We start from the raw sequence: 23,379 nt of genomic DNA, 5'->3' as shown, positions 1-23,379 counted from the left end.
GGACTGTAAGACACTGCTGTTGCTGTCAAACAGTGAACAGTGAACAGACTCGTCTTTAGCCTTGGACCTAGAAAAGCCCTGGAGGGAACCCGTTTTTGCTGAGGTGTCCAGAAAAAGTGGTGCATCTGGTCTGGGAAAGGGTGGCTGGCTTTGTAGCCATCGCCTCTGGAGCCTGCTGTCCTGCGTGTTTCCAGCCAGCTCATTCAGAGCATGCTCCAGAGACTAAGGGAGAGCTGGGGAAACTCCTTTGGCCTTCACTGGTTAGCTGTAGGGAACTATTTTTGCTTGCTGTCTTGGAAAAGAAACTTCTCTTTTCATAGCAAGTGATATTTCTGGTAGATGAAGACAATAGGGCTTCTTGGCTTTAGGAGTAGCTTAAAAAAAAAAAGTTGGCGGTGGCCAGCAGCTGCTGGCAAGCCCAAGTAATTGCAAACACGGCTGTGGCTGTTTCTGTGCCAGCTTCCAGAGCCAAGCTAACCATGCTGAACACGATGTCGAAGATCCGCGGGCAGGTGAAGAACCCCGGCTACCCGCAGTCGGAAGGGCTGCTGGGGGAGAGCATGATCCGATACGGCAAGGAGCTGGGCGAGGACTCCAACTTCGGTGAGTGCCCCGTGGGGCTGCTGCCTCTTGCAGCCTGTGGATGAGATGGCGAGGTCTGGTGCCAAATTTCCAAGCTGTTCATCTGCAATTCCTGAAGGACTCTGTGACCCTGTGCATCGCTTAACAGCACGTGCCTCGAGTCCAGACCGGCAGCGAGCGCCAGATCTGTAGCAGGTTTAGGGCAAATGGATGGCAGTGGCTGCACCTCGTTCCTTAAGCCAAAACCAGGGGCAAAATCCACAGCTCGTGGCTGGTGTCCATACCGTTAACAGCCTCCCTGTACACTGGCCCGCACTGAGGCCCTTAGAGGAGGCTCAAAAGCTTTCACCCAGGCAGGGAAGCGGTGATCCCAATGTGCTGGATCATAATCTGTGACATTATGTGTAAAACCACCTCTTAGTACTTCTCTATTAAACACTGGGGTAAGTTTGCATGTGGGGAAAACTCCCTCCGTGCTCCTAAACAACACTGATGACGTGGAGACCAGATTGAGCGAGATTAGGAGTTTTACTGTGCAACGGAGCTCTGCTATGGGGAAGCTGTAGCCAAGAAATCCCTTCATGGGGTAATTTCTCATAACCATGAAACAAACCATGTGTGACTTGCAGGGAGGAGGGGGGTGAAGTCTTTCAAAGACATCAGCTGTAATTCACTGAAACGTCAGCCTGCACATGTGGCAGACCCAGCACAGCGCACAGCTGTCTGATCACTTCCAGTGCAGGGAGGAGCTGCTGTGCCTCAGGAAAATTAAAAAGCTCTGGCCACTCTGTGGAAATGGTGAAGAAGTCTCGAGGGTGTCCCTGGTCAGCTCAGAGCCCTGCACCTCTTTTGGCTTGCAGGATCCAGCATTGTTGCAGAGTGAGGGGGAAGGAAGTTTTTAGAAGAGCACACCGAACCCGACTTCCTTTAATAGCCTCTCCTTACAGAAACACTTAACGTGATAAATTTATGGTTTGACAGGTTATCTAGAGTTATCACAGTTGAAACAACTCTTTTTGCAAATACTCTGTGGTGTATTTTTTCCAGCTGGACAGTAGAGCCGTGGTTTCACTTCACCCTCTGTTTCGTTTGCATATTCTCCTGTGCTAATGTAGTGCCGAAATGGTCGGTTTGCCAAAGCTGCACAGGAATAATTTAATCTATAAATGGTTTCCACTGGAATAAAAAGCCAAGACTAAAAGCACTTCGCTGTGAGGCCGTCTGGCTTAGCTGTCATAGTGGCAGGAGCTTGAGAAAAGCATGAAGCGAACTGGGTTTCAATAAGCAATTCTGGGCTCTCTGATTCAGAGAGGAGAGGAGGAACGGTTGGCCCGGCAGAGGCTAGTGTCGAAAATGAATAAAAAGCTGCAGGTTTGCTGCCAACATCTGGGGAAACTTGAAAAGTTGGTCAGAGTGCTCTGGGCTCAAAAACCACCAGAACAAAAGGACGGCCAGACTGAACCAGACCAAACGTGCTCTCCTCCGGGCTCCTGCTGCCAGCAGCGGCCAGGGAGCAGAGCAAGGTTAACGCGCTGCCTGGCAGATGAGTAGCTCCATGATTCCCTGAGCTAACAAAGCCGCTTTAAAAAATATTTGTACCTTTTCCTTTCTCTGTGTAGCTGGTAGAGGTTGTTCCTGTGTTTTGGAGGAAAGAAATGAGGCGTGTTGGCTGTGGAGTCGGCACCGCCATGCAATTGCCTGCGCTCACACCAGGCAGCTCCCTGCGCCCTGCTCGGATGGATGCTCCAGATAGAAGTGTGGGGGCATTTGACATGTGACAGAGCTCGCACATGCTGGGTGTCTTGGCAGAATGGCTCTGCATGCAGCTGCCAGAGACTTGGGCTCTATTTAACTGCCTGGCCTGTTCTCCCTCTCCCTTTCTCTTCCCTTCCTTTCCTCGCTCAAAGGCGATGCGCTTCTCGATGCCGGTGAATCTATGAAGCGACTGGCTGAAGTGAAGGACTCGCTGGACATTGAAGTCAAACAAAATTTTATTGATCCCCTCCAGAACCTGTGTGACAAAGACCTGAAAGAGATCCAGGTAAACGGCACAATGTTTTCTCTCCTCTTCATCTCTTCAGGTCCTGGCCCCTTCTGGCTGCTAGTGCACGTCACCACTTGCTCCATCACAGTGGGAAACAGGTGGACTTACACAGATACCAGTCCTGTTCCCCTGCACTTTGCACACTTTCTCTCTCCACATTCACTGGGATTTCCTCCCCTGCTCAGTGCACTCAGCGCCACTGCTCCTGCTCCCGAGCAGCTCCTAAAGCTTGGATGTAGGTGTGAATGTTCCTTCACTTACTGTGCTCTATGGAGGATGCTCTGGGAGGATGTCCCAACCGTTCCGGGCTGCTTGCATTTGGTTCTTTGTGCTGTGAGGTCCTAGTAGTGTTACATTCTGGGCTGGCTGGCATTAAATTGCAGCATTTACAGCTGTTGGCTCTGTTCTGTTAACATCCTGGATCCTACAGCATAATTTTCAAGCCGTGAGTAAGCTTCCCTCTAGGCCTCTGAGGACGCGTTTCAAGAAGGCCCTTTGGTGTCTCACTAGGGAGACGTGGAGCGTGGTAGCTCCCTTGTGCTACCACGGAGACAAGCCTGTGCAAACCGTGGCCAGGCTTTGTAATAGGATCCACCCAGACCTATAATTCACAAGGCAGCTCTCTTGAGTGAATTTTTGCTTACAGTGGTGTCTCAGATAAAATAACTGCCAAGTACTCTTTCAGTACTTATCTGCTGGGCGCTCCAGTTCTGCAGGCTGCCACGGAGCTAACTTAAACAGTTCTGGCCCTGAGCAGTCACTGGATGCAGTGCCCAGAACCTGCCTCCCAGTTCCTGATCTCCAGAGATCTCTGTCACTCACGGGGACCTGAAAGTAATGGGCCAACTCTTCATCTCCCTGAAAACCTTGCATGGAGGACAGATCTGGGCTACTCACTGCAGTGCTTTCCTCCAGCTCTCAGCTAGAAGGAGCTGAAATCGTATTTTTGTACCAATTTGTTGAGGGCTGTTTCTTAGTAAAAAGTACCCACACCCACAGCAGTAATCCTTTGTCAAACCGAGTTCAAGCGGTCTGCTCCTCCCTGCCATCTCGCAGCAGCCCTGACCTGCAGCTCTCCACCGTGTGCCCGAGCCTCGCAGGAGTCTGAGCATAGGAAGGAGCCACAAAAGCCTGTGCTCTGAGATCAGGTTTCTGAAATGAAAGAGCTTGGCCTGTAACTAGAGATGCCTGTCCCAGCAGGAAAACGTGGTTGCTCCCAGTCTCTGGATCTTCCTTCTCTTTCTTTACCGTTCATAACCATCCCTTCCCCAGCACCATCTCAAGAAGCTGGAAGGCAGACGCTTGGACTTTGACTACAAGAAGAAACGACAGGGGAAGATCCCTGATGAGGAACTCCGACAGGCCATGGAGAAGTTTGAAGAGTCCAAGGAAGTGGCCGAGACCAGCATGCACAACCTCCTAGAAACCGACGTGAGTGCACGGGGAGAGTGGGGGCTGCCTGCTGCCCCAGGGCTGAGCGCTGAGGGGCGGGTTGCATGTTTCCAAAGGCACCAGGGTGGGATGTCTCGAGGAACAGAAGAGTTAAAGAGGCTGATTTCCACTCTCCTTTTAGCGCGTGGGGGTTTGCCCCCTGATAACCCAGACCTGGGTGCCCAGCGAGTGGCGTGGCAGGCCCCTCACCCTTCCTCCAGCCTCCCTCTTCCTGACCCAGCTCTTGGCTGTGGCATGAACCAAAGGGGTCTCTTCTCATTCGTGTGTGCCAGTGGGGATAAGTTTGGCCAGATCACACAGCTCGCTCAGGAAGGATTTGACCACCTAGGGAAGCCCAGAGGGCGCTGGGCACTGGCCTCCATTCTCCTGAGTCTCAGCCTCTACCCGACCTCTGTTATCTGAAACCCCAAACCTTGCCCTCATCTCCTCATCTCCTCGGGGAAGGGGCCCCTTGTGCACATTTCCCAGCATGTTCTCAGTCCCCACGTGCAGCGGGAGTCTCCTGCCAGCGAGGGGGAGCCATTCACCCTGCCTTGGTGTGGTTCTTGCAGATCGAGCAGGTGAGCCAGCTCTCAGCCCTGGTGGATGCCCAGCTGGACTACCACAGGCAGGCAGTGCAGATCCTGGACGAGCTTGCAGAAAAACTCAAACGCAGGTGAGTCCTGGGGGCCGAAGGCACGCCGTTTCCACAGCCAGAAGCTGTCCCCGTGACACTTGTCTGTAAATACCCGACTTCCCCTCTAAATCCATCCCCAGGATTTTAAAGCCACTCCTTGAAATCGCTATGGCTTCGATCCAGACCTCCTTCAGATCAGTTCTAAAATAGGAAACAACACGTCCACGCTTGCTCCGTGGGCAACTGGTCTCTGCTGGTTTGGGCCGTGCCTGAATTGGGGTGTGCTGCTCCCCGGGAGGGTGGTGGGGAGTTTGGCAGGGAAAAGGGGGAGATGCGGGGTGAAATCCCCTTGGTGCAGACACCCACAGCTCCTTGCACTGTGGGCGCTGAGTGTGAGGGTGCCCCCCGGGAAGTGCCTTTTGGCCAGGCCCAGGATGAAGTGAGCAGGATGGAGCTGTTGGAAGAGCTGGATGGAATGGCACGGCCTGGAGACGCCTGTCACCCCGTGTCACCTGGAACTTCCCAGCTCGGCGTCCTTGTGCCATTACCTTCAGCTGTGCTTAAGGAGCTGGAGCAGTTGGCAGGGTGCTGTGGGCCAGGAAGGTCTGTGTGTTCAGTGGCTCCCAGGTTTCCTGGAGACTAGAAAGTGAACGTGGGGATGATGTGGTGGCCACGGGCCAGTGGGAAGGCACCTGTGAGCCCCCTGCCTCATGTTCAAGCCCCCTCCCGTTTACACGGTGGTCTCCTGGTGGGCCCTGCTGGCTGCAGGACTGCCACATGTGCAGCTCTGGAGTTCTGAGCCCCATGAGCTTGTTCATGAAGGGCAGGTCGGTGTTTGGAGCCAGCAGAGCCACGGAGTGGCCTGCTCTGCCTGCTCTGCCTGCTCCCCCTGCGCCCTCAGGTGCCCGACCTCCTTGTGCTGCTGGGGGCTCTGACAATGTGCAGCACAGGGGCAGCGCCTCCGCTTCCCGGGGTGATGCAGTGATGCTGCTCTGCTCCTGTCAGAATGGAAAGCTGCTGAATGGAGGCTGTGTCTGCGTGGAATCGAGAAGAGCTGGGAGCAGCCTGCAAACTGCAGCACGAGTGTCCTCTGCTGGCCTGCAGGCAGCGGGTGCCTGAGACGCCTCCGCAGCGAGGCCCTGGGGACTGCTGCCCTCTCGAAGGGCAAAGTCCCAACTCCTGGGCTAGATCCTGCTCCAGGAGGCGCCAGCACAGAGGGTTGCACAGATTCTTGTCTACAAATGAACCTGCTCCCCTGCACAGCCACAGTGCTCAGTTCCCTGCCTGCAGTCCCTGTGGCACGTAACGCAGCGCGCAGACAGGAGGCAGCTGAGGCTCGTCTCAGGGGCTGCGAGGTGCAGGTGGTGGGTGCCTTGCCCAGCAGGAGCTACCAGGGACATCATGCTCATTTTCACTTTGATTTATCCACATTTCTTCTCCTTCTTCCAGAATGAGGGAGGCCTCCTCGCGTCCCAGGAGGGAATACAAACCCAAACCCAGGGAGACGTATGACTTTGGAGAGACTGACCAGTCCAACGGGGGCTTCTCTTGCAACCCTACCCCCAAAGTCTCAGGTAAAGTTGTCCCGTGTACGTGCACACAGCAGCTCCTGGGGACGGAGGGGAGCTACCCTGCCTGGAAATGATGTCTGTGGTGTGCTGGATGTGCCTGTGTGGGCTGGTGGCTCTGAGAATGTCAGAAATGCCTCTAGACCTGGGCTGGTTTCTCTTGGGGCCCAGCAGCCTTCGTTATATTGGCTGTGGGGAAGGCCCAGCAGGGCCTCAGGCCTGCGTTCACTGGCTGATAGTGCCCAGCCAGAGCCAGCAACGGCAGACAGGAAAAATTAAACATTTTCTGCTTCCCTCCCCATCTTCCATCACGCTGCATTTGTCCCTCCCCGGTCCCGGCGAGGCAAATGGGTTTCTAACAGCATGCAGGATGCCCCCTTTCTCCTAACAGAACCTCCCTTTGGGCCCTGCCTTTCCCTGTCTCCAGTTCACGTTGTTTTAAGCATGTCTCTTTTTGTTTGGAAGCAGCTTCCTCCTCTTTCCGATCCGACAAGCCGTCCCGGGCCTCCGTCAGGAGTATCCGTGAGTTTCCTCCCTCTGCACCGCCCTGCATGCTGTGTGCCCATCTCTCCCCATCCCTCCTCGCTCCTCCTTCCTTGGCGCTGCTGCTTGGAGTCGCTCACACCTCTGTGCTGAGTTAAACCTCGCCTCTCCCGAGGCCCACGTTAACCCAGCCACGCTGCACTGATGTTTGCCACCCCAAAGCTTGGGCCTATGCTCACCCGGAGGAGCTGTGGCAGCGCTCACCACGCAGGCATGCCCTGCCTGAGGCCCCAAACATCAGCAGCTCCTCCAGGAGGTATCACACGTCTTGTTCCTGTCACAAGTCACCCGGCCTCGATCCGTGCCGCTCCTGCTCCTTGTACCCGCTGCCCCCTTCCTCGGAGCTGGAGGCTGAGCGGGCCGTGCTCGGGTACACGGCGTGGCTTTGGTGGTGTGTGAGGTCCCGGGCAGGACCTCGGATGGGTTGTGGGGTGAGGCAAGGCCCCGAGCAGGGTCTGCAGGTCACCGTTGCCCCCTGAGGGGGCTCAGGGGCTTTCGCTGGGGTACGGAGACCGGGCTGGATGTGGGGCACAGGGGCATCAGGGCGGGGAAAGCGAGGGGCTCGTGGTGGTGCTGAAGGTCTCGAGGAGCCTGGTGCAGGGGCAGCGCTGTGGTTGTGGGGCCAGCCTGGTATTTTGGGAAGTTATCTGAGAAGTGAACCTGCTTGGCTGCTGCTTTTGGTGTTTTCTGAGTTCTCCGATGCCGGATCCTTCCTTGCTGTGGGTGTTCAGCAGAGCAGATCTGCTGGTCTTCTGTGCTGTTCCCCCTGCCCTGCTGGAAGGGCTCTAGCACAGAACAAAGGGGAAGGGAATTGGGGCCCTGGAGACCACGGTGGTTTGCATTAGCTGAGTCTGTTCCCGGTAGGATCCCTACAGATGCAAAGTTTAATGCCTGCCCACCCCCAAACTTCACTTTGGGCATAAACAGCGCAAGCAGCAGCTTTCCCTGCTATACAACTCCCCTAATCCCAGTCCCAGCTGCGGTCAGGCCTGCTGCTGGAATCACGGAGCTGAGATGTGTGAGAGGGACTTCAGTTCTCTGCCCTCCCCTGGCCACGGACGGGTCTGGGCCCTCCCCAGCATCCCCCTGCTGCTGACGGTGGGAGTTCAAAGCCCCGTGGCCAGCTCCTGGGGGGGCTTCCCCCTCCCATCACCCAGGGGGACCCTCAGAAAGCCAAGAGCTAGCTAGGACCCCCATGCTCTTCCTCCTTCACCCCGTGCTGATGGCCGAGCCCCCTTGCTGGCTGATGGCACCCGCCACAGCAGCTTCTTGGACCCCTGGAGGAAGGACGGGGCTCCTGCCAGCACCCGTCTGATTCAGGTTGGGCTCCGCTTTCCTCCCGTTGGGGCTCTCCTTTGGGGGAAGGTCGCGAAGGGAAACGTTTGGAGCGAGAAGGGAGAGGAACCAGCGAGCTAAAACCCATCGAGGAGTTTGAAAGGAGCCCTACAACACCCCGGGGGCAGAGCCCCGGCACTCGCTTCCCAAACCAGGGCTGTTTGTCCTGGCTCCAGCAGAGCCGGGGGTCCCGCACGGTGCCGGGGGGGGGTCCAAGCACGGGGCTGGCCGCCGCTGACCCCAGCCCCACGCTCTCTCCCCGCAGCCCACCTGGACCAGCCGTGCTGCAAGGCGCTCTACGACTTCGAACCCGAGAACGACGGCGAGCTGGGCTTCAAGGAGGGCGACATCATCACCCTCACCAACCAGATCGACGAGAACTGGTACGAGGGCATGATCAACGGCCAGTCGGGCTTCTTCCCCCTCAACTACGTGGAAGTGCTGGTTCCGCTACCTCAGTGAGAGGCATCTCTGCCCCCCCCCCGGCCCCGCACCCCGCTCGCGACCTCTCCGCGGCGCGGGGCCGAGCCTGCATTCCACGTCTGTCCCCACACCAGCCCCTCTCCAGCGGGGCGGGGGAGAAGACGCGGCCGAGTTTGCCACCAGGGAACAAGCCAGAAGGGTCGGATGGCCCCCACCCCGGAGGATTTGGTTGGTGTTTTTGTTGTTTTTTTTTTTTGTTTTGTTTTGTTTTTGTTTTTGTTTTTTTTTTTGGTCCTTCTGGTGCTTGAACTTAGGTACTTTATGAGCCCCGCCAGGTTCCTCGCGGTCTGTACATTTAAGCTGGGTCGCAGGCCTCTCCTTGTCCAGATTTTGTCTTTGCTTTGGTCGAGTGTGTCCGTACGAACCCGGGGCAGCCGTGCCGCAGAGCTGGGGCACGCGTCGCGTCCTTCACGCTGGGAGACACAGCCCGGGGCCGGGCAAGCGGTGCTGGGGGCAAAGCAGGGCTGAGCCTCGTGGAGGGGCGAGAGCTTTGCCCCCTTCCTCCCCCGGTGCGGGGCAGCTGCTGCCGAACACTACCCCTCTCCCCGCGGACACACGGCCGCCCTCGCAGCCCCGACCCCGCTGCAGCCCCGCGCCCTCTGCCCCGCTGCAGGGCTCAGCGGAGGCAGCGCAGGGCACAGCAACACTACAGCACAGCTCCAACACTAAACCTGCCCCGGGGTGGTGCTGAGCCCTGCCCGGGCGTTAGCCCTCTGCCCCCTCCCCAGCACAGCTCCATCCCGAAGGTGGTGGCTGCCCCTTTCTGCCCCAGAAGGGTTTGAGGCCGGGTTGCTTCCAAGCTTCGGGCTCTCCATTCGCAGAGCTGGGGGGTAAATCAGGGGGCAGGGGGCTGCCTGGGGCAGGGCAGAGCAGGTCCCGGCGTGGTCCCGTGTTAAGATCCTGTCGCCCCGTGGCTCTGTTTGTTCTCCCCACGCCCCCAGCAGCCATCAGCACCCCAAGGGGCTGAGCTGCAGGCTCCTCGCTCGCTCCTCGGGGCTGCTCGGCTCGAGTGAAGCCGATCCCCACGTGCCTTCCTGCTGCCCCCGCTCTGCCCCTCACCAACCATGCTCCGGGCTTTGTCCCCTCTGCCTTCTGCTGCCTGCAGACAGGTTCAGAGCACAGCCCCCTGGGGTCTCTGCACCCCTTGGGCCTGAGCCCCCAGCCCCTTTTCCCTGTCCCGGTGTCGGGACGAGGCCCCTGCCCACCCTCAGCACCCCAAGGGAGAGGGGGCAGCGCCGCCTCCTGCACCTGCAGCCCCCCAACTCGCTTCCTTGCTTCTCCAGCGTTGATAGAAAAATATTTTCCTCCCCTCCGTGGGGACCTGGCACCTCTGCTGCAGGGCTTGGCGGGGCTTGGGCACCTCTCTCCTCGACCAGCATCCCCCCCACACCCCCCCAGCTGGCGGCCGAGCCACCGCTCCCTGCCAGCGCCGTGTCCCCGTCCCCGCTGCTCCCGTCTCCTGTTACATTTACACGGAACCTTTTTAAATGTTTTTAACCATGCATGTCGATGTACGTCTGCTCCCCCGCCGCGCCGTGCTCCACGCAGGGAGCCCACGGGACTGCTGTCCCCAGGGCCCCCCCGTGTCCCCAGGGCCCTCGCCTCTGTCCCCTCCCTGCTGGGGGCCGGGGTCGCAGCCCGGGAGCACTGGCTCCTCCTGCTCAGGTGGGTTGAGATGAGTCTGTCAGCTGGGAAAACTCGCTAAGACCTTTTTTTTTTTTTTTTTTTTTTTTTTTGTAATGGTTTCTCCTGGTTTTTAGGGGGAAAAAAAAAAAAAAAAAAGAAAGAAAAAAAAAAAAAAAAAAGACCCACAAATCTCGACTTGTATCTCCGAATAAAAGTATTAAATGTTTTCTTCTTTCTAACGGCCGCCTCCTGTCTGTGCACGCGAGGCTGGATCCCTCCCTGTGGCCAAGCAGTGGCTGTGATGTGACCACCGTGCTCTGGGTCCACGGGGGGGGCTTGGGGAGCGGCCCTGGGGCTGCATCTCCCCCACCCAGCCCCTGGAACTGAGCACCCCGATGGCCCCCGGAGCCTGCAAAGCCACTGGCGCCACCCCTCCATGCAGAGCAGGATGCCCCCAGCCCGGCGGAGCCGCACGCCTTGCCCCCATCTCAGAAACTGCTCTTTAATCAACTACCACTTCCACAAACAACGTGCAGGTGAGACTCCCACCACCACCGTCACCCTCCCCGCCACCGCGCCGGGCCCGGCCGCACAACTCCCCGGGGGGCTGCTCCGGGGCACGGCAGGGACCTGGCACCCCTCTGCCGGGTGCCCGGAGGCAGCGGGCGACACGCGGCGGCCCCGCGGCGCTGCCCCGCGCCCGTTGCCCTTCGCCGAGGGCAGCTCTGGCTGCAGGGAAGGTCTGAGCCGGTCGGGGCTCCCGGCTCCTCAGCCGCTGAGTTTCAGGAGGCTGTAGATCTGCTCCAGGGCGTGGGTGAAGCTCTGGTCTTTCGGGGTGCGGGAGGCCAGGGAGCCCTGGGGAGGAATGACGCCCAGTTTTACTGCATCCACCCAGGCCCCTCTGTTTCCCGTACTTTGCCCGGCACCGGGGCGAAAAATAAAAATAAAAACCAGGGAGGAGCAGGGAGGGTGGAGACCACAGCAATTAATTCCTTTCCCGCCCAGCTCAGGCATCCCCACCTTCAGTTTGTCCAGGTAGGTCTGGTCCTGGCTCCACAGCTCCTGGAACTTCACCAGGTCGGGGGCCCCCTTGTAAAACTCCACCAGCAGCGTCTGGGGCGGGGGAGAGAGGGGCTGCAGGGGACCCTCAGCCCCCTGCCCTGTGGGACCAGCACCCCGGCAGCACAGCGGGGATGGAGAATGGGGATGGGGACGGGTGGCAGGGGCCCAGCCCGGCTCCAGGGGGGTTGGAAGCCATCCCGGTGGGCGCAGGGGGGAATTTTGGGAGGAGGTGGTGAGGATCGGACCCCCGCTCCGTGCTCACCATCTCCTGCAGGACGTCGTTGGTGAGGAAACCGTCCTGGATGTGGGTCACCTCCACCTCCATGGGGATGCTGTAGTCATTGGGACGTTGCTGGAGGACGGGGACAGCAGCGTCACCCCACCCAGCACAGCACCGGGACCTCCCCCCCGTGTCCCCCCCGAGCTGCACCGCTGCCGCCGTGCCCCGTGGGGCCTGGGGCCGCTCACCTCCGGGGGCGGCATCACCCAGAAGGGCGTGATTTTGGACTCCACGCCGGGGTTGCCGTGATAGTACGGCCCTGGGAGGAGAGAGGGGGCTGATATAGGGGAGGGGGGGGGGCCACAGCTCGGCGGGGGGGGGCCGCGTGCTTACCGCAGATGAGAGCCAGGCAGGGCTGGAAGCCGTTGCCGCTGCCCTGCAGCTTGAGCTGGTAATTCATCTGCGCGTCGATGTCGTACAGGGAGGGCAGCGCGGGGCTGAAGGGGTGGCTGTGGTACCAGCCCACCAGCGACAGCCCCTGCAGCAACAGGCTCTGGCAGATCTGGTTGGGGGGGCAAACGCCGACACCGTTGGCAGCCCGGGACCCCCCCTCCAGCCCCCCGGCACCCTTCGGGGTACCCATAGAGGTGGGTGTAGGGGGGGGATCCTTTTACCTCCTCCTCCACGATGCTCCCGACCTCGGCGTCGCCCAAGCGGCTCCGGCAGGGGAAGGCTCGCAGCACCGTCAGCACTGGGGGGGAGGCGCAGGGTGGGTGGCTCTGCCACGGGGCTGGGGGCCGCCCGCCCGCCCGCCCCGGCGCCTACGCTGCGTGTTGGTGTCCCACCGGCCCCCCAGGTACCCCACCACTTCGCTCCGCGTCAGGTGGCTGTGGAAATCCTAAAGGGAAAGCCAAAGTCAGCAGCACAAGAAGCATCCCGAGCCGGCACGGGTCACGCTCGTGTCCCCGTCCCCCCCCCCCCCAAGTCCCTCCCCACCCGTGGGACCCCGCAGGGAGGGGACGCACCAGCAGCAGGAGGACGTTGCTGGAAATGGCCACATTGAAGGGCTGGAACTTGTTGATGGCAGTGAAGGGCATCACCTCCACCAGGGTCTGGGGGTTCCTGCAAGAGCCACAGCCCCTGGTGCCACCCACGGGCACCCCGCGGCCCCCCCAGCCCTCCCCGCTACCCCAGCAGCTCCCACGGGGCCGGTGGCCGTGTGGGGACACAGCTGGGGACACCCGTGGGGCTCAAGTTGTGCCCTACCTGCCCGTGTCACGGGTGCCCAGGGTGCAGTAGCGGACGGGCACCTGGGCTTTGTTCTCCGGCTTTTTCCCCGGGGGGGCTTGATCTGCGAAACAGAGCGCCCCGTCACTGTGGCTGGGGGGCTTGGCCCCCCCCAGGGGACCCTGCCCTTCCTCACCCATCCCCGCCTGCTCCGCCAGGGTCCGGCACTGCTGCTTCTTGCTCTTCTCCTCCGGTCTCTTGGTGGCCGTTGGCTCCGGTGCGGGCACCCGGCCTTCCTTCACCACCGCTGCCTCCTCCTCCTCCTCGGGCAGCTCGTCCTCGTCGCTAGCCAAGCTCTGCGGGGTTCGGGGAGCAAAGCGTCACCCAGCACCCCGCGGGGACACCCGGGGCGGGGGGGGGCTGGGATTTAGGATCGCCCCGACCCACCGCCTCGGCGGCGGGCGCGTTGGGCTGGTGCTTGCGCAGCCAGGCGGCCTTGTACTGGTCCAGCTTCTGGCCCTTGTAGCGCACGGAGGCCCAGCCGCAGCCCGACTTCTTGGCGGGGTTCACCAGGCGCTTGCAGTGGGTGGCCCAGGCGCTGGGCGAGTTGAAGACCTGGCCCGTCTCCTGCCACGTGATGGTGCCGTCCGCACCCAGGTCCCCCACAAACTTCTTGCCCTAAGGGAGCAAAGGGGTGAGCGGGGAGGCCCCGGCCTCGTCCCCGTCCCCGTCCCCGTCCCCGTCCCCGTCCCCGTCTCACCAGGTAGTTGATGGAGAGGACGCCGCGGGCCGGCTCCAGGAGCCCGTCGCGGAGCAGCATGCGCAGGGTGATGCCGCGGCGGGTCAGCACGGCCCCCCGGGAGCCCCCCGCCGCCTTCGCCCGGCTCTCAGGCTCCGGCTCGGCCTCGGCTTTGTCCAGCCCCGGCTCCAGCTCGTCCTCGTCCTCCTCCAGGCACTCATCTGTGCCAGGGGAGGCGGCCGCCAGCGCTGTGGGACAACCGCGTGGGGACCCCTCCAGGAACCCTCTGGGGGTGGGGGCAGCATCCTTGGGTCCCCCCCTTGATGTCCGTGGGTGGGAAAATAGGGAGCGGGGGGACGGTGACACACAGGGGTCACAGACAGGTTGGGGGCCGTGGAAATGGGGGCGCTGCCAGGCAGGGACACGGGGAGAGGGGATGTGGGGGGGACACGGGGAGCTGGGGATGGGGGAGAAGGGATGGGGGAGAGGAGGATGCGGGGGGGTGACGGCAGGGACATGGGGTCTGTGGGGCATGGGGTCCGTAGGGATATGGGGTCCATGGGGACACGGGGGGCATGGGGACATCATGGGGACATGGGGGGGCATGGGGACATGGGGGCTGCAGGGACATGAGGACTGTGGGAACGTGGGGACCGTGAGGATATGGGGTCTGTGGGGACATGGGGGGTGTGGTGACATGGGGACCACGGGGGGCATGGGGATATGGGGGCTGTGGGGACACGGGGGACATGGGGGACATGGGGGACATGGGGTCTGCAGGGCCATGGGGACAGGCGGATGTGGGGCTGTGGGGCCATGGGGACAGGGGGTCCGCGGGGACATGGGGACCGTAGGGACATGGGGTCCGCAGGGACGTGGGGGCTGTGGGGACGCGGGGACCCATCCAGGCGCCCCCCCAGCACCCACAACAGCCGGGGCTGGGGTGGGGGGAGCAGGGGGGGTACGGGGGGGGGGGGCGCGCACCGCGTGAACGCGCACGGCCGGGGGGGGGGGGCTGGAGATTGGGGGGGGGGGGGCAGCGCCGTGCACGCAGGTGCAGCCGTGCGCGTGCCCGCTGCCCGCCGGGGGCGCGCCCCCCGCGCTCCCCCCGGGGGTCGGTGGCGGGGAAGGGGGGGGCTTTGGAGGGGGGGGCTTTGGAGGGGGGGGGGTCGCGGCCCGGTACCTGCCATGCTCCGCGCTCCGGCCTCCCCCCGCCGCCACGTGATGGGGGCGGCCCCGCCCCCGCTGCGGGAACGGCGGGGGGGGGGGGACACCGGGGAGGGGGGGGGCACCGGGTGGTGGGGGGGGGGGGTATGGGGGGGGGGGGCTGGTGCCGAGCCATGGGGTCAGCACCGCCGGGGGGGTCGCCCCGGGGTCGTGCCGGGTGCTGAGCGCTGCTGGCACCGCGCCGGGGCTCCCCCCAACACTCCTGGGGGGGGGGCAAAAAAAAGGGAGAAAAGGGATATCCGCAGGGCAGCCGGGCTAACCCAGCCACGGGGATGGTCCGTGCCGTGGGGGGGTCACACTCAGCAATAAAAGGTGGGAAAAGGAGGAAGAGGGGAGGGGGGGCTCTGGTGGAAGCGTCTGTCCCCCTCCCGAACACCGGCTGCGTGCGTTGAGGCCCTGCTGCAAGGACGAGGTCGAGCATCGCTCGTTTGGGGGAAATAGAGAGGAATTTCTTTCCTCTGCACTTCCACACAGCCTGTATTTGGTTTTGTTTTGTTTTGTTTTGTTTTGTTTTGTTTCCCTTTCCCCCTCTTTTTTCCCCTTTTTTTCCCCTTAGTTACATTGTTTAGTTCATAATAATCTTTCCTTAACAATTATTATTTTTTTCCCTTTAATTATATTATCCTTATCTCAACCCGTGAGTTCTTTATTTACTTCTTCCCCTCCTCGTCTAAGGAGGGGCAGTGAGAGCGGTTGTGGTGTTCAGCTGCCCAGCACAGTAAAACCACCGCAGTCCTTTTTTGGCACCCTACATGGGGTCAAAGGGTTGAGATAACGACGGAATTGATTAAAACGCTTCCAGCTAACACGCTTACTCACTAGTCACCATGCTCAGTGTCCTGTTAATACTGGCTTGTTTGTTCATGTGTCATGCAATCCATGCCATGTTCTCCTTCCTCCTCTATATCCGATCCGAGGATGTGCTACAATCTGTGCTCCTTTTTTCGAGTTCTCTGTGCTGCCAAACACTGGCCTTGAGTTTAATCTGGCATTCAGGCTCTGCGCTGTTATCGTTTGGGTCTCATGGAAACTATCTTTTTAGAGAATATCCAGAACTACACTGCCTTCCTTTCCCCGTCTGGATGTCAGTTTGTGAATGATATCAGGAATGGTACCTCCTCCTTCTTTCACAGTGGGCTAATTACAACAGTTTTTGAGTATTTTGAACATCCATGTGTAAGCCATATATTGCTATTTCTAATTCTGAATAACAGGTTTCCTCTTCTCCCTAAGATTAATTGATTGTTTAGAAAGCTTACCCGGGAATGTGTCTCGAAACAGTCTGGTGGCGGGTGGCAAGGTGTGTGGGAGGATATAGGCCGGTACCTGCCACAGGTGTCTCCTCCAATAGTTTTGAACTTCACCCCTGAACAAGTGCAAAATCCTAAAACCTGATAGAATGATTGAGTTGTATGCCCTGACCCTGATAATGCCGGAGAACGACAGCTTGCAGCATTGTGCTGGGTCCTGGCTTACTCCTATCAAACACCGCTTAACAGCATCCAGCACCTTGAAGAGAGGGAGGAAGTTTCTGAGACAGATGACCAGATAACACGCGCTGCGGCTGACCCAGAGGACCAACCGACCATGGTATCAGTCGCCCCCACAGTCAAGACAGAACAATGGAAACAGAGCAACCGGCAGCACAGAGGGAAACCCATCTGGGCTGCTGCCCTGTGGCAAGATATTGCTGCCCGGGTAGAAAACTTTGCTGTAAAGGTACGTCATGTAGAGGCCCTCAAGCCCAAGAGTCACGCTACTGAAGAACATCAGGACAACAAAGAAGTGGATCAAGCTTCGAAAATTGAAGTGGCTCAGGTGGACCTGGACTGGGGATGTGAGGGTGAGCTGTTTGGGGCTAGATGGGCCCACGAAACATCAGGACATCTGGGGAGGGATGCCACATCCAGATGGGCTCATGATCAAGGGGTGGACCTGACCACTGAGGTTACCCATCAGTGTGAGACCTGTGCTGCAATCAAGAGAGCCTTGAAGGTAAAATCTCCCTGGAACAGGGGGAGGTGGACGGGGTTTCAATGTGGTGAGGCCTGGTAAATTGACTACATCGGGTCACTCCTACAAACACGCCAAGGAAACGGTACATACTCACCATGGTAGGAGCAACTACTGGGTAGCTGGAAACATACCCCGTAAACCATGCCACGGCCTGAAACACTGCCTTGGGCCTGGAAAGGTAAGTGCTGTGGCTCATGGGACACCAGAGGGGATTGAGTCCGATAATGGGAGTCAATTCCAAACAATCCTGTCACCTCCTGGGCCAAGAGCCATGGCACTGAGTGGGTGTACCACATCCCTTACCACCCACAGCCTGTGGGAAGGTGGAGAGGTACCACGGACTGTTAATGTTACAAACACTGGGTGCTGGGACATGGAAATATTGGGATAGAAATCTACCAGAGGCCACTTGGCTGGGTAATAATAGGGGGTCTGACAGCCGTGCTGGTCCTGCCGAAACAAAACCTCCACACGGAGAGAGGAGCTAAAGGCCCCGTAGTGCATGTAGGAAGGTGGATGTAGGCAGTGTGGGTTGCTCCTGCCTCGGGAAAAGGCAAACCTACTCGTGGGATTGTCTTCGCCCAAGGACCGGGGTATACCCGGTGGGTCATGCAAAATAATGGGGATATCAGGTGTGTGCCTCAAGGAGACTTAACCCTGAGAGGAAACTAATCTGTAATCTAAGTTATATGTGGTAGGAAGACACTGCAGGATCAACAACAGATCAGCTTTGCAAGGAGCCGGGCAGTGCAACAAGGACTTGAGCTAAGCTGGTGCTGGCGTCCAGACATTAATCCTATTAATCTGTTAAAGGACGAGGAATAACGGTGGTGAGAATACTTACATGTTAAAGCAGGGGGGACCTGAGAGTGAGACAAATGTTATGGAATAAGGGGTGGAGGTTGTATGGGGTCTGGCTGGGATGGTACCGTTCCCTGCAGCCCACCCAGTGCTGTGCTCTGCACCTGGAGCTAGCACAGCAGTGGGATCACCCCAGGGTTGTGCCGGGTGCTGAGCAGTGCTGGCACCGCACCGGGGTTCCCCCCAACACTCCTAGGGGGTGGGCAAAAAGGGGAGAAAAGGGATATCCGCAGGGCAGCCGGGCTAACCCAGCCAGGGGGATGGTCTGTGCCGTGGGGGGGTCACACTCAGCAATAAAAGGTGGGAAAAGGAGGAAGAGGGGAGGGGGGGGCTCTGGTGGAAGCGTCTGTCCCCCTCTCAAACAGCAGCTACGTGCGTTGAGGCCCTGCTGCAAGGACGAGGTCGAGCATCGCTTGTTTGGGGGAAATAGAGAGGAATTTCTTTCCTCTGCACTTCCACACAGCCTGTATTTTGTTTTGTTTTGTGTTTTGTTTTGCTTTCCTTTTCCCCTTTCCTTTTTTTTTTTTTTTTTTTTTTTTTGTTTGTTTGTTTCCTTTAGTTCAATTATTTACTTCATGATAATCTTTCCTTAATAATTATTATTTTTTCCCCTTCAATTACATTATCCTTATCTCAACCCGTGAGTTGTTCTTGATTTACTTCCCCCCCCCCTCACCCAAGGAGGGGCGGTGAGAGCGGCTGTGCTGTCCATCTGCCCAGCACGGTGACACCGGGGGAGCCCCGGGGGCGGTGGGGGGGACACCGGGAGAGCCCCGGCTGTAGGGCGGGGGGGGCCACCGGGAAGCCCGGTGCCCACGGGCACGTCCCCACGGGCACCCCCCCACCCCGTGCCCTTCGCCCCGTGTCCGGGAAACGGGGGCGGGCCCCGAGCCCGCTCCCTGAATAAGTCCCGGCCCCTCCCGGTCCCGGTGGCACCGGCAGCTCCCGGGCATGGCGCCCCCCCCGCAGCGGGCCGGGACCCGGCACTATTACGAGGGCTTCGTGCAGAAGCGGGGACCGCGGGACAAGGTGGGCTGGCACCTCCTCACAGCCCCCCCAAACCCTCCATCAACGGGACAACCCCCCCGGTACCGGGACAACCCCCCCCGGTACCGGGACAACCCCCCCCCGGTGCTGAGGGGTCCCCTCCGTCCCCCCAGGGTTACCGGAGGGTCTGGGCAGGGCTGCGGGGGCCACTGCTCGCCTTCTACACGGAGCCCCGGGACCGCCAGGTACGGGCAGGACCGCCGGGGGGGGCCGGGGGGGGGCCCACACCCCCCCAGTGGGACCCCAACTGGGACCCGGCTGGGAGTTGGGGGTGGGTGCGTGGGGATGGGGGGGGGATAACAGCAGCTTGGGACCCCTGAGAGGGCAGCCCCGGGCTGGGAAGAGTGGGGTTGGAACACCAGGGGGGTGTTGTTTTTTTTTTGGGGGGGGCACACCAAGATGGGACCCCCAAAGGGACACCTCTGGGCTGGGAGAAGTGGGATTGGGACCCAAGGGGGTGTGGTTTTGGGGGGGCACCACGCTGGGACCCCCCCAAGGGGGCACCCCCAGGCTGGGAGAGGTGGGATTGGGACCCCAGGGGTTTGTGTTTGGGGGGGGGGGGGGGGCAATCCGGGACCCCCAAGGGTAGGAGAACCTTAGGGTGGGAGCAGGTGGGTGCCCTAGGCTGGGACCTGAGACCTCTGTGCCCCCCCCCTCACAAAGGGTGGGACCCCCCCCAGGTCTGGGACTTAGTGGGACCCCCCCAGGACTGGGACCTCTCCCTTGGGACCCCTGAGCTCCCCGAGGTGGATGCGGAGCTGGGACCCCCCAGGATTGGGACCCCCAAGGTGGCACCACTGGGCTGGGACCCCCCCATTCTGGGTCCCCCAAACCGGGACCTTTTAGGGTGGGGGTACGGGGTGAGATTTCCCCCCGCTAGGACCCTCCCCATGGGGGTGAGGAGGGGGGGAGCCTGTTTTGGGGCAGGCTGAGGGCTGCCCCCCCCCATGTCCGTGGGGGGGGGGCCCATGGCTCTGCTGCCCCCAGCCCCTGGAGGCTCTGGACCTGAGCAAACTGGTGGCGGTGAGGTCCAAGGGGGCGGCCCTCGTCGTCCAGATGCAGGACCAGAATGTGATGCTGAAGGTGAGGGGCACCCCATGGGGCTGGGGGGGGGCACAAGTGGGAAGGGGGGGGCACTAGAGATGGGGCTGGGGGGACCCAGGGTCCTCAGTGGGGTTTGGGGGGCAGGGGAGGGCATGGAAGGGAACCTGCAGGTGCTGGGGGGGGGGGGACAGGGGCAGGGTTTGGGGTCACAGCGGGGTGTAGAGGCTTGGGGGGGGCAAGGGATGGGGTTAGGGGGCTTGGGGGGGGGGCAGGCTGCCTTCAACCCCCCCACACCCCCTGGTCCCTCGCAGGCGGTGAGCGTGGAGGCGCAGGAGGTGTGGCGGGGATTCATCCTGACCATGGCCCAGGTGGGTGCGGGGGCCGAGCTGCCCCTGGGTGGGGGCCATGGTGGTGGCCCCATGGTGGTGGTGGTGGCCCGGGGTCCCCCGCGGTGGTGGCCCTGCCGTGCCCGGTGCCCCGCGTGCTCCCTGCAGATGAAGGTGCCCCTGGACCTGGTGCTGCTGCCCGGCCACAAGTTCCTGCTGCTGGAGGCCCTGCGCGAGGAGCAGGAGCGCCGCAAATGCCCCAGGGAGCCGCTGGTCCTACAGTGAGTTATGGGGCCGGGGTCATCTCCGTGCTCACCGGGCTGAGATGGGGACGGTGGCCGGGGATGGCTCCGGGGGACACGACGTGGCTCGGGGGAACACGACGTGGCTTAGGGTGGCCCAGCAGAGCTTAGGGTGACATGACACGGCTCGGGGTGACAGGGTATGGCTTGGAGGGCCTGGCCTGGCATGGGGTGACACTATATGGCTCGGGGTGACATGACACGGATCGGGGTGACCCAACATGGCTTGGGGGGCCTGGCCTGGCTTGGGGTGACAGAGCACAGCTCAGGGTGACACAAACATGGCTCAGGGTGACATGACGCAGCTCAGGGTGACACAATATGGCTTGGGGTGACACAACACAGATCAGGGTGACACAACATGGCTCGGGGTGGTCCAGCCCAGCTCAGGGTGACATGACATGGCTTGGAGGGCCTGGCCTGGCTCGGGGTGACATGATGTGGCTCAGGGTGGCCTGACACAGCTTGGGGTGACATGACACAGCTTGGGGTGGCCCAACATGGCCCAGGGTGACAGGACACGGCTCGGGGTGACATGACAGCTTGGGATGGCCCAGCACAGCACAGGGTGACACAATGTGGCTTGGAGTGGCCCTACATGGCTCGGGGTGGCCCAACATGGCTCGGGGTGACACGACACGGCTTGGGGTGAAATGACACGGCTCGGGGTGACACGACACGGCTCGGGGTGACGTCCCGCTCGCCCCCAGGTTCCCCAGCTGCTTCTACAACGTGTCTCGGGGGGAGGCCGAGCAGCTGCTGGAGCGCAGCGGGGGCAGCGGGAACATGGTGCTGCGGCCCGGGGGGCACGGCCAAGGCGTCTCCGTCACCACGCGCCAGATGCTGAACGGGTGAGCGGGGCCCTGCGGGGCCGGGACCGGGGCCGGACGGCACCGGAGGGCAGCTCCTCATCCCCAGGGGGGGGCTCCTGATGCCCACTGATGCCATCACCCCCCCCCCTTGGCAGCACGGCACTGATCAGGCACTACAAGGTGATCGACACGGGCCAGGGATACTGCATCAGCGTGGATGTGCCGGTGAGTGACGTGGGGCAGGGCCGGGACGGCGCCGGGGACAAGGGACCCCTGAGCTGGGCGCCTGGGATGGGACCTGCAAGGGATGGGATCCTCCTGTCCCACACCAGGCTGGGGTTCAAGGGATTGGGATCGCCCCAAAAGCTAGGGCACTTGGAGGCTGGGACCCCCAAGGGGCTGGGACCCCTAAGGGACTGGGACACGAGGGATTGAGACCCCCAGGAGCTAGGACACTTGGGGGCTGGGACGCCCCCCAAGGGATTGGGAACACCCCAGGGGGCTGGGACCTAAGGGATTGGACCCCAAAGGGACTGGGACCCCCAAGGGGCCCAGGGGTTGGGACACAAGGGGTTGGGACCCCCAGGAGCTTGGACACTTGGATGCTGGGACCCCCCAGGGGATTGGGACCCCTCCCCAGGGGGCTGGGACCTAAGGGATTGGGACCCCCAAGGGGTTGGGACCCCCAAGGGGTTGGGACCTAAGGGACCAGGACCCCTGAGGGGCTGAACCCCCCCCCCCCCCCCAAAGGACCCAGCACCTCCTCAGGGCAGGGTCCCCCAAATGCTGCACCCCCCAGGGCAGGGTCCCCACGGGGTCTGGGAGACGTGGGGCTGTGGGCATGGAGCGGGGGGGCTGTGGGGGCACCCGTGGCGATCCCCACGTGCCCTATTGTGCCCCCCCCCCCCCCGCCCAGCACTGCTGCTCCTCGCTGGCCGAGGTGGTGCAGTACTTCGTGGAGAAGAGCAAGGGCACCCTGCAGCCCCTGCACTCGGAGTACAACCAGAAGCTGGGTGGGCATCCAGCGGGGACGGGGTGCACGGGGGGGGGGCGGATTTAGGATTGGGGGGGGGCGCTGGGGGCGGTTATGGGCGCTGGGGGTGTGGGAGGTTGGCGGTGGAGGGGGTTCGAGGGGGTCTTTGGGGCAGCCAGGGGATTGCTGGGGGGTTGGACAGAAGTTTTGGGGTGACTGGGGGGGGGCAGGACGGTGGTTGTGGGGTCAGTGATTGGGGTGTCGCGGGACTGGAGGGGGGGGGGGGGCAGGGATTTTGGGGTGCTGCAGGCGGGCACGGGAGGGCTGGGTGGGTTGGGGAGGGGGCGCCGGGGCCGCACGGGGGGTTGGTGACGGCCCCATCCCGCTCCAGAATTTGTAGAAATGGACGGGGAGAACGGCGAGACGCTGCAGGGGGTGTACGAGCCCCCCCCCATCTCCCTCGACCCCCAGTCTCCCCCCCCGACGCCACCCCCCAAGACCCAGGCATCCGTCCCGCCCGGCCACGGGCCCCAAGCCCCACATTGCCCCGAGAAAGGTGAGTCTGGGAACGGGGGGGGGAAACCGAGGTAGGGAGGGGGGGGAAGAGCCCCCCACGGGGGTGGGGGCACCCCCTGCCACCCCCCCATCCTTTTTTGCAGGTGCTGCCCCCCCCTTAGGGCGCCGTCCGGTCCCCACCCCCCGTACCCGCCCCTGCCCCTGCCCCCGCACCCGCGTCCAGCTGCTGTCCCAAGGTAATGGGGGGGGGGGGGGGGTCCAGGTCCCACAGGGGACTTGGGGGGGGTTTGGAGGGGGGGGCGGGGGGGGGGCACCCAAATTCTGGGACCTGTCCCTGTGGGGCAGGGGCTGGAGCAGAGCCGTGCTTTGGGGTTCAGGTGCCTGCAGCAGCTTGGGGAGGTTTGGGGGGGTGGGGGGGAGGTTCCCCCACCTCGCTGCCCCCCCCCCAGCTCACTGTCCCCCCCCCCCATTTCGCAGACATTACGGAGGAGCTCTGGGAGAAGCTGAGGGAGCGGCGAGCTTGCTCGGACTGCTGATGGGTGCGGGGGGGGGGGGGTCCGGCACCCACCCCCCCAGTCCTGCCTAGCCTTGGACCCCCCCACCAGGCAAAGGTTCCCCCCCGGGGGGGGGTGGCAGAGGCTGGCACCTGTATCACGGCGGGGGGGGGGGCACAGCCCCAGCAGCATCACCAATAAACCCATCCACCCCACCCCCCTTGGCTGCCCCCTCCTCATTCCTTGGTGCCCCCCCCCCAAACC

General features: G+C 61.6%; 3 protein-coding genes across 11 annotated transcripts in view; 2 read left to right on the top strand and 1 right to left on the bottom strand.

Moving 5' to 3' along the window:
* Positions 1–10,488, top strand: part of SH3GL1 (SH3 domain containing GRB2 like 1, endophilin A2) — a 28,933-nt gene extending 18,445 nt beyond the window's left edge. Inside the window, exons 4-10 of one of the 3 annotated variants that reach the window (XM_084498752.1) lie at positions 460–603; positions 2,490–2,623; positions 3,899–4,057; positions 4,630–4,733; positions 6,144–6,268; positions 6,731–6,784; positions 8,406–10,488. In XM_084498752.1, the coding sequence (XP_084354878.1) occupies positions 460–603; positions 2,490–2,623; positions 3,899–4,057; positions 4,630–4,733; positions 6,144–6,268; positions 6,731–6,784; positions 8,406–8,602 (917 nt within the window). In that variant the 3' untranslated portion in view covers positions 8,603–10,488. Of the gene's footprint in view, positions 1–459; positions 604–2,489; positions 2,624–3,898; positions 4,058–4,629; positions 4,734–6,143; positions 6,269–6,727; positions 6,785–8,405 lie in introns of all 3 variants that reach the window. The other 2 variants (XM_084498751.1, XM_084498753.1) reach the window with 2 other exon arrangements.
* Positions 10,489–10,737: 249 nt separating this feature from the next.
* MPND (MPN domain containing) lies at positions 10,738–14,725 on the bottom strand. Of its 7 annotated transcripts, none has more exons than XM_084498747.1 (12): positions 14,681–14,725; positions 13,519–13,745; positions 13,206–13,436; positions 12,798–13,114; positions 12,557–12,653; positions 12,357–12,429; positions 12,206–12,282; positions 11,925–12,093; positions 11,780–11,850; positions 11,574–11,643; positions 11,270–11,383; positions 10,738–11,104 (listed from the first exon to the last, which is right to left on the bottom strand). In XM_084498747.1, the coding sequence occupies exons 1-12, from the start codon at positions 14,685–14,687 to the stop codon at positions 10,752–10,754; spliced, it is 1,806 nt and encodes a 601-aa protein (XP_084354873.1). In that variant the 5' UTR covers positions 14,688–14,725; the 3' UTR covers positions 10,738–10,751. The 7 variants fall into 7 exon arrangements, 5 of the variants coding, with proteins under 5 accessions (XP_084354873.1, XP_084354870.1, XP_084354869.1 ...); XM_084498744.1 differs by lacking the exon at positions 14,681–14,725 and having other exon boundaries at positions 12,798–12,882; positions 12,955–13,114; positions 13,519–14,046; XM_084498743.1 differs by lacking the exon at positions 14,681–14,725 and having other exon boundaries at positions 11,270–11,362; positions 13,519–14,046.
* Positions 14,726–18,418: 3,693 nt separating this feature from the next.
* Positions 18,419–23,335, top strand: STAP2 (signal transducing adaptor family member 2). The gene is made up of 11 exons (XM_084498382.1): positions 18,419–18,630; positions 18,762–18,833; positions 19,636–19,731; positions 20,004–20,060; positions 20,187–20,299; positions 21,031–21,171; positions 21,288–21,357; positions 22,049–22,145; positions 22,497–22,661; positions 22,765–22,857; positions 23,099–23,335. Exons 1-11 carry the CDS (start codon positions 18,553–18,555, stop codon positions 23,155–23,157), a joined length of 1,041 nt encoding a protein of 346 aa, XP_084354508.1. The 5' UTR covers positions 18,419–18,552; the 3' UTR covers positions 23,158–23,335.
* Positions 23,336–23,379: the final 44 nt, after the last annotated feature.

Source organism: Aythya ferina (genome assembly GCF_964211825.1).
Source record: "Aythya ferina genome assembly, chromosome: 26".
Lineage (NCBI taxonomy): Eukaryota > Metazoa > Chordata > Aves > Anseriformes > Anatidae > Aythya > Aythya ferina.
This window is presented reverse-complemented; position numbering and strand designations above follow the sequence as displayed.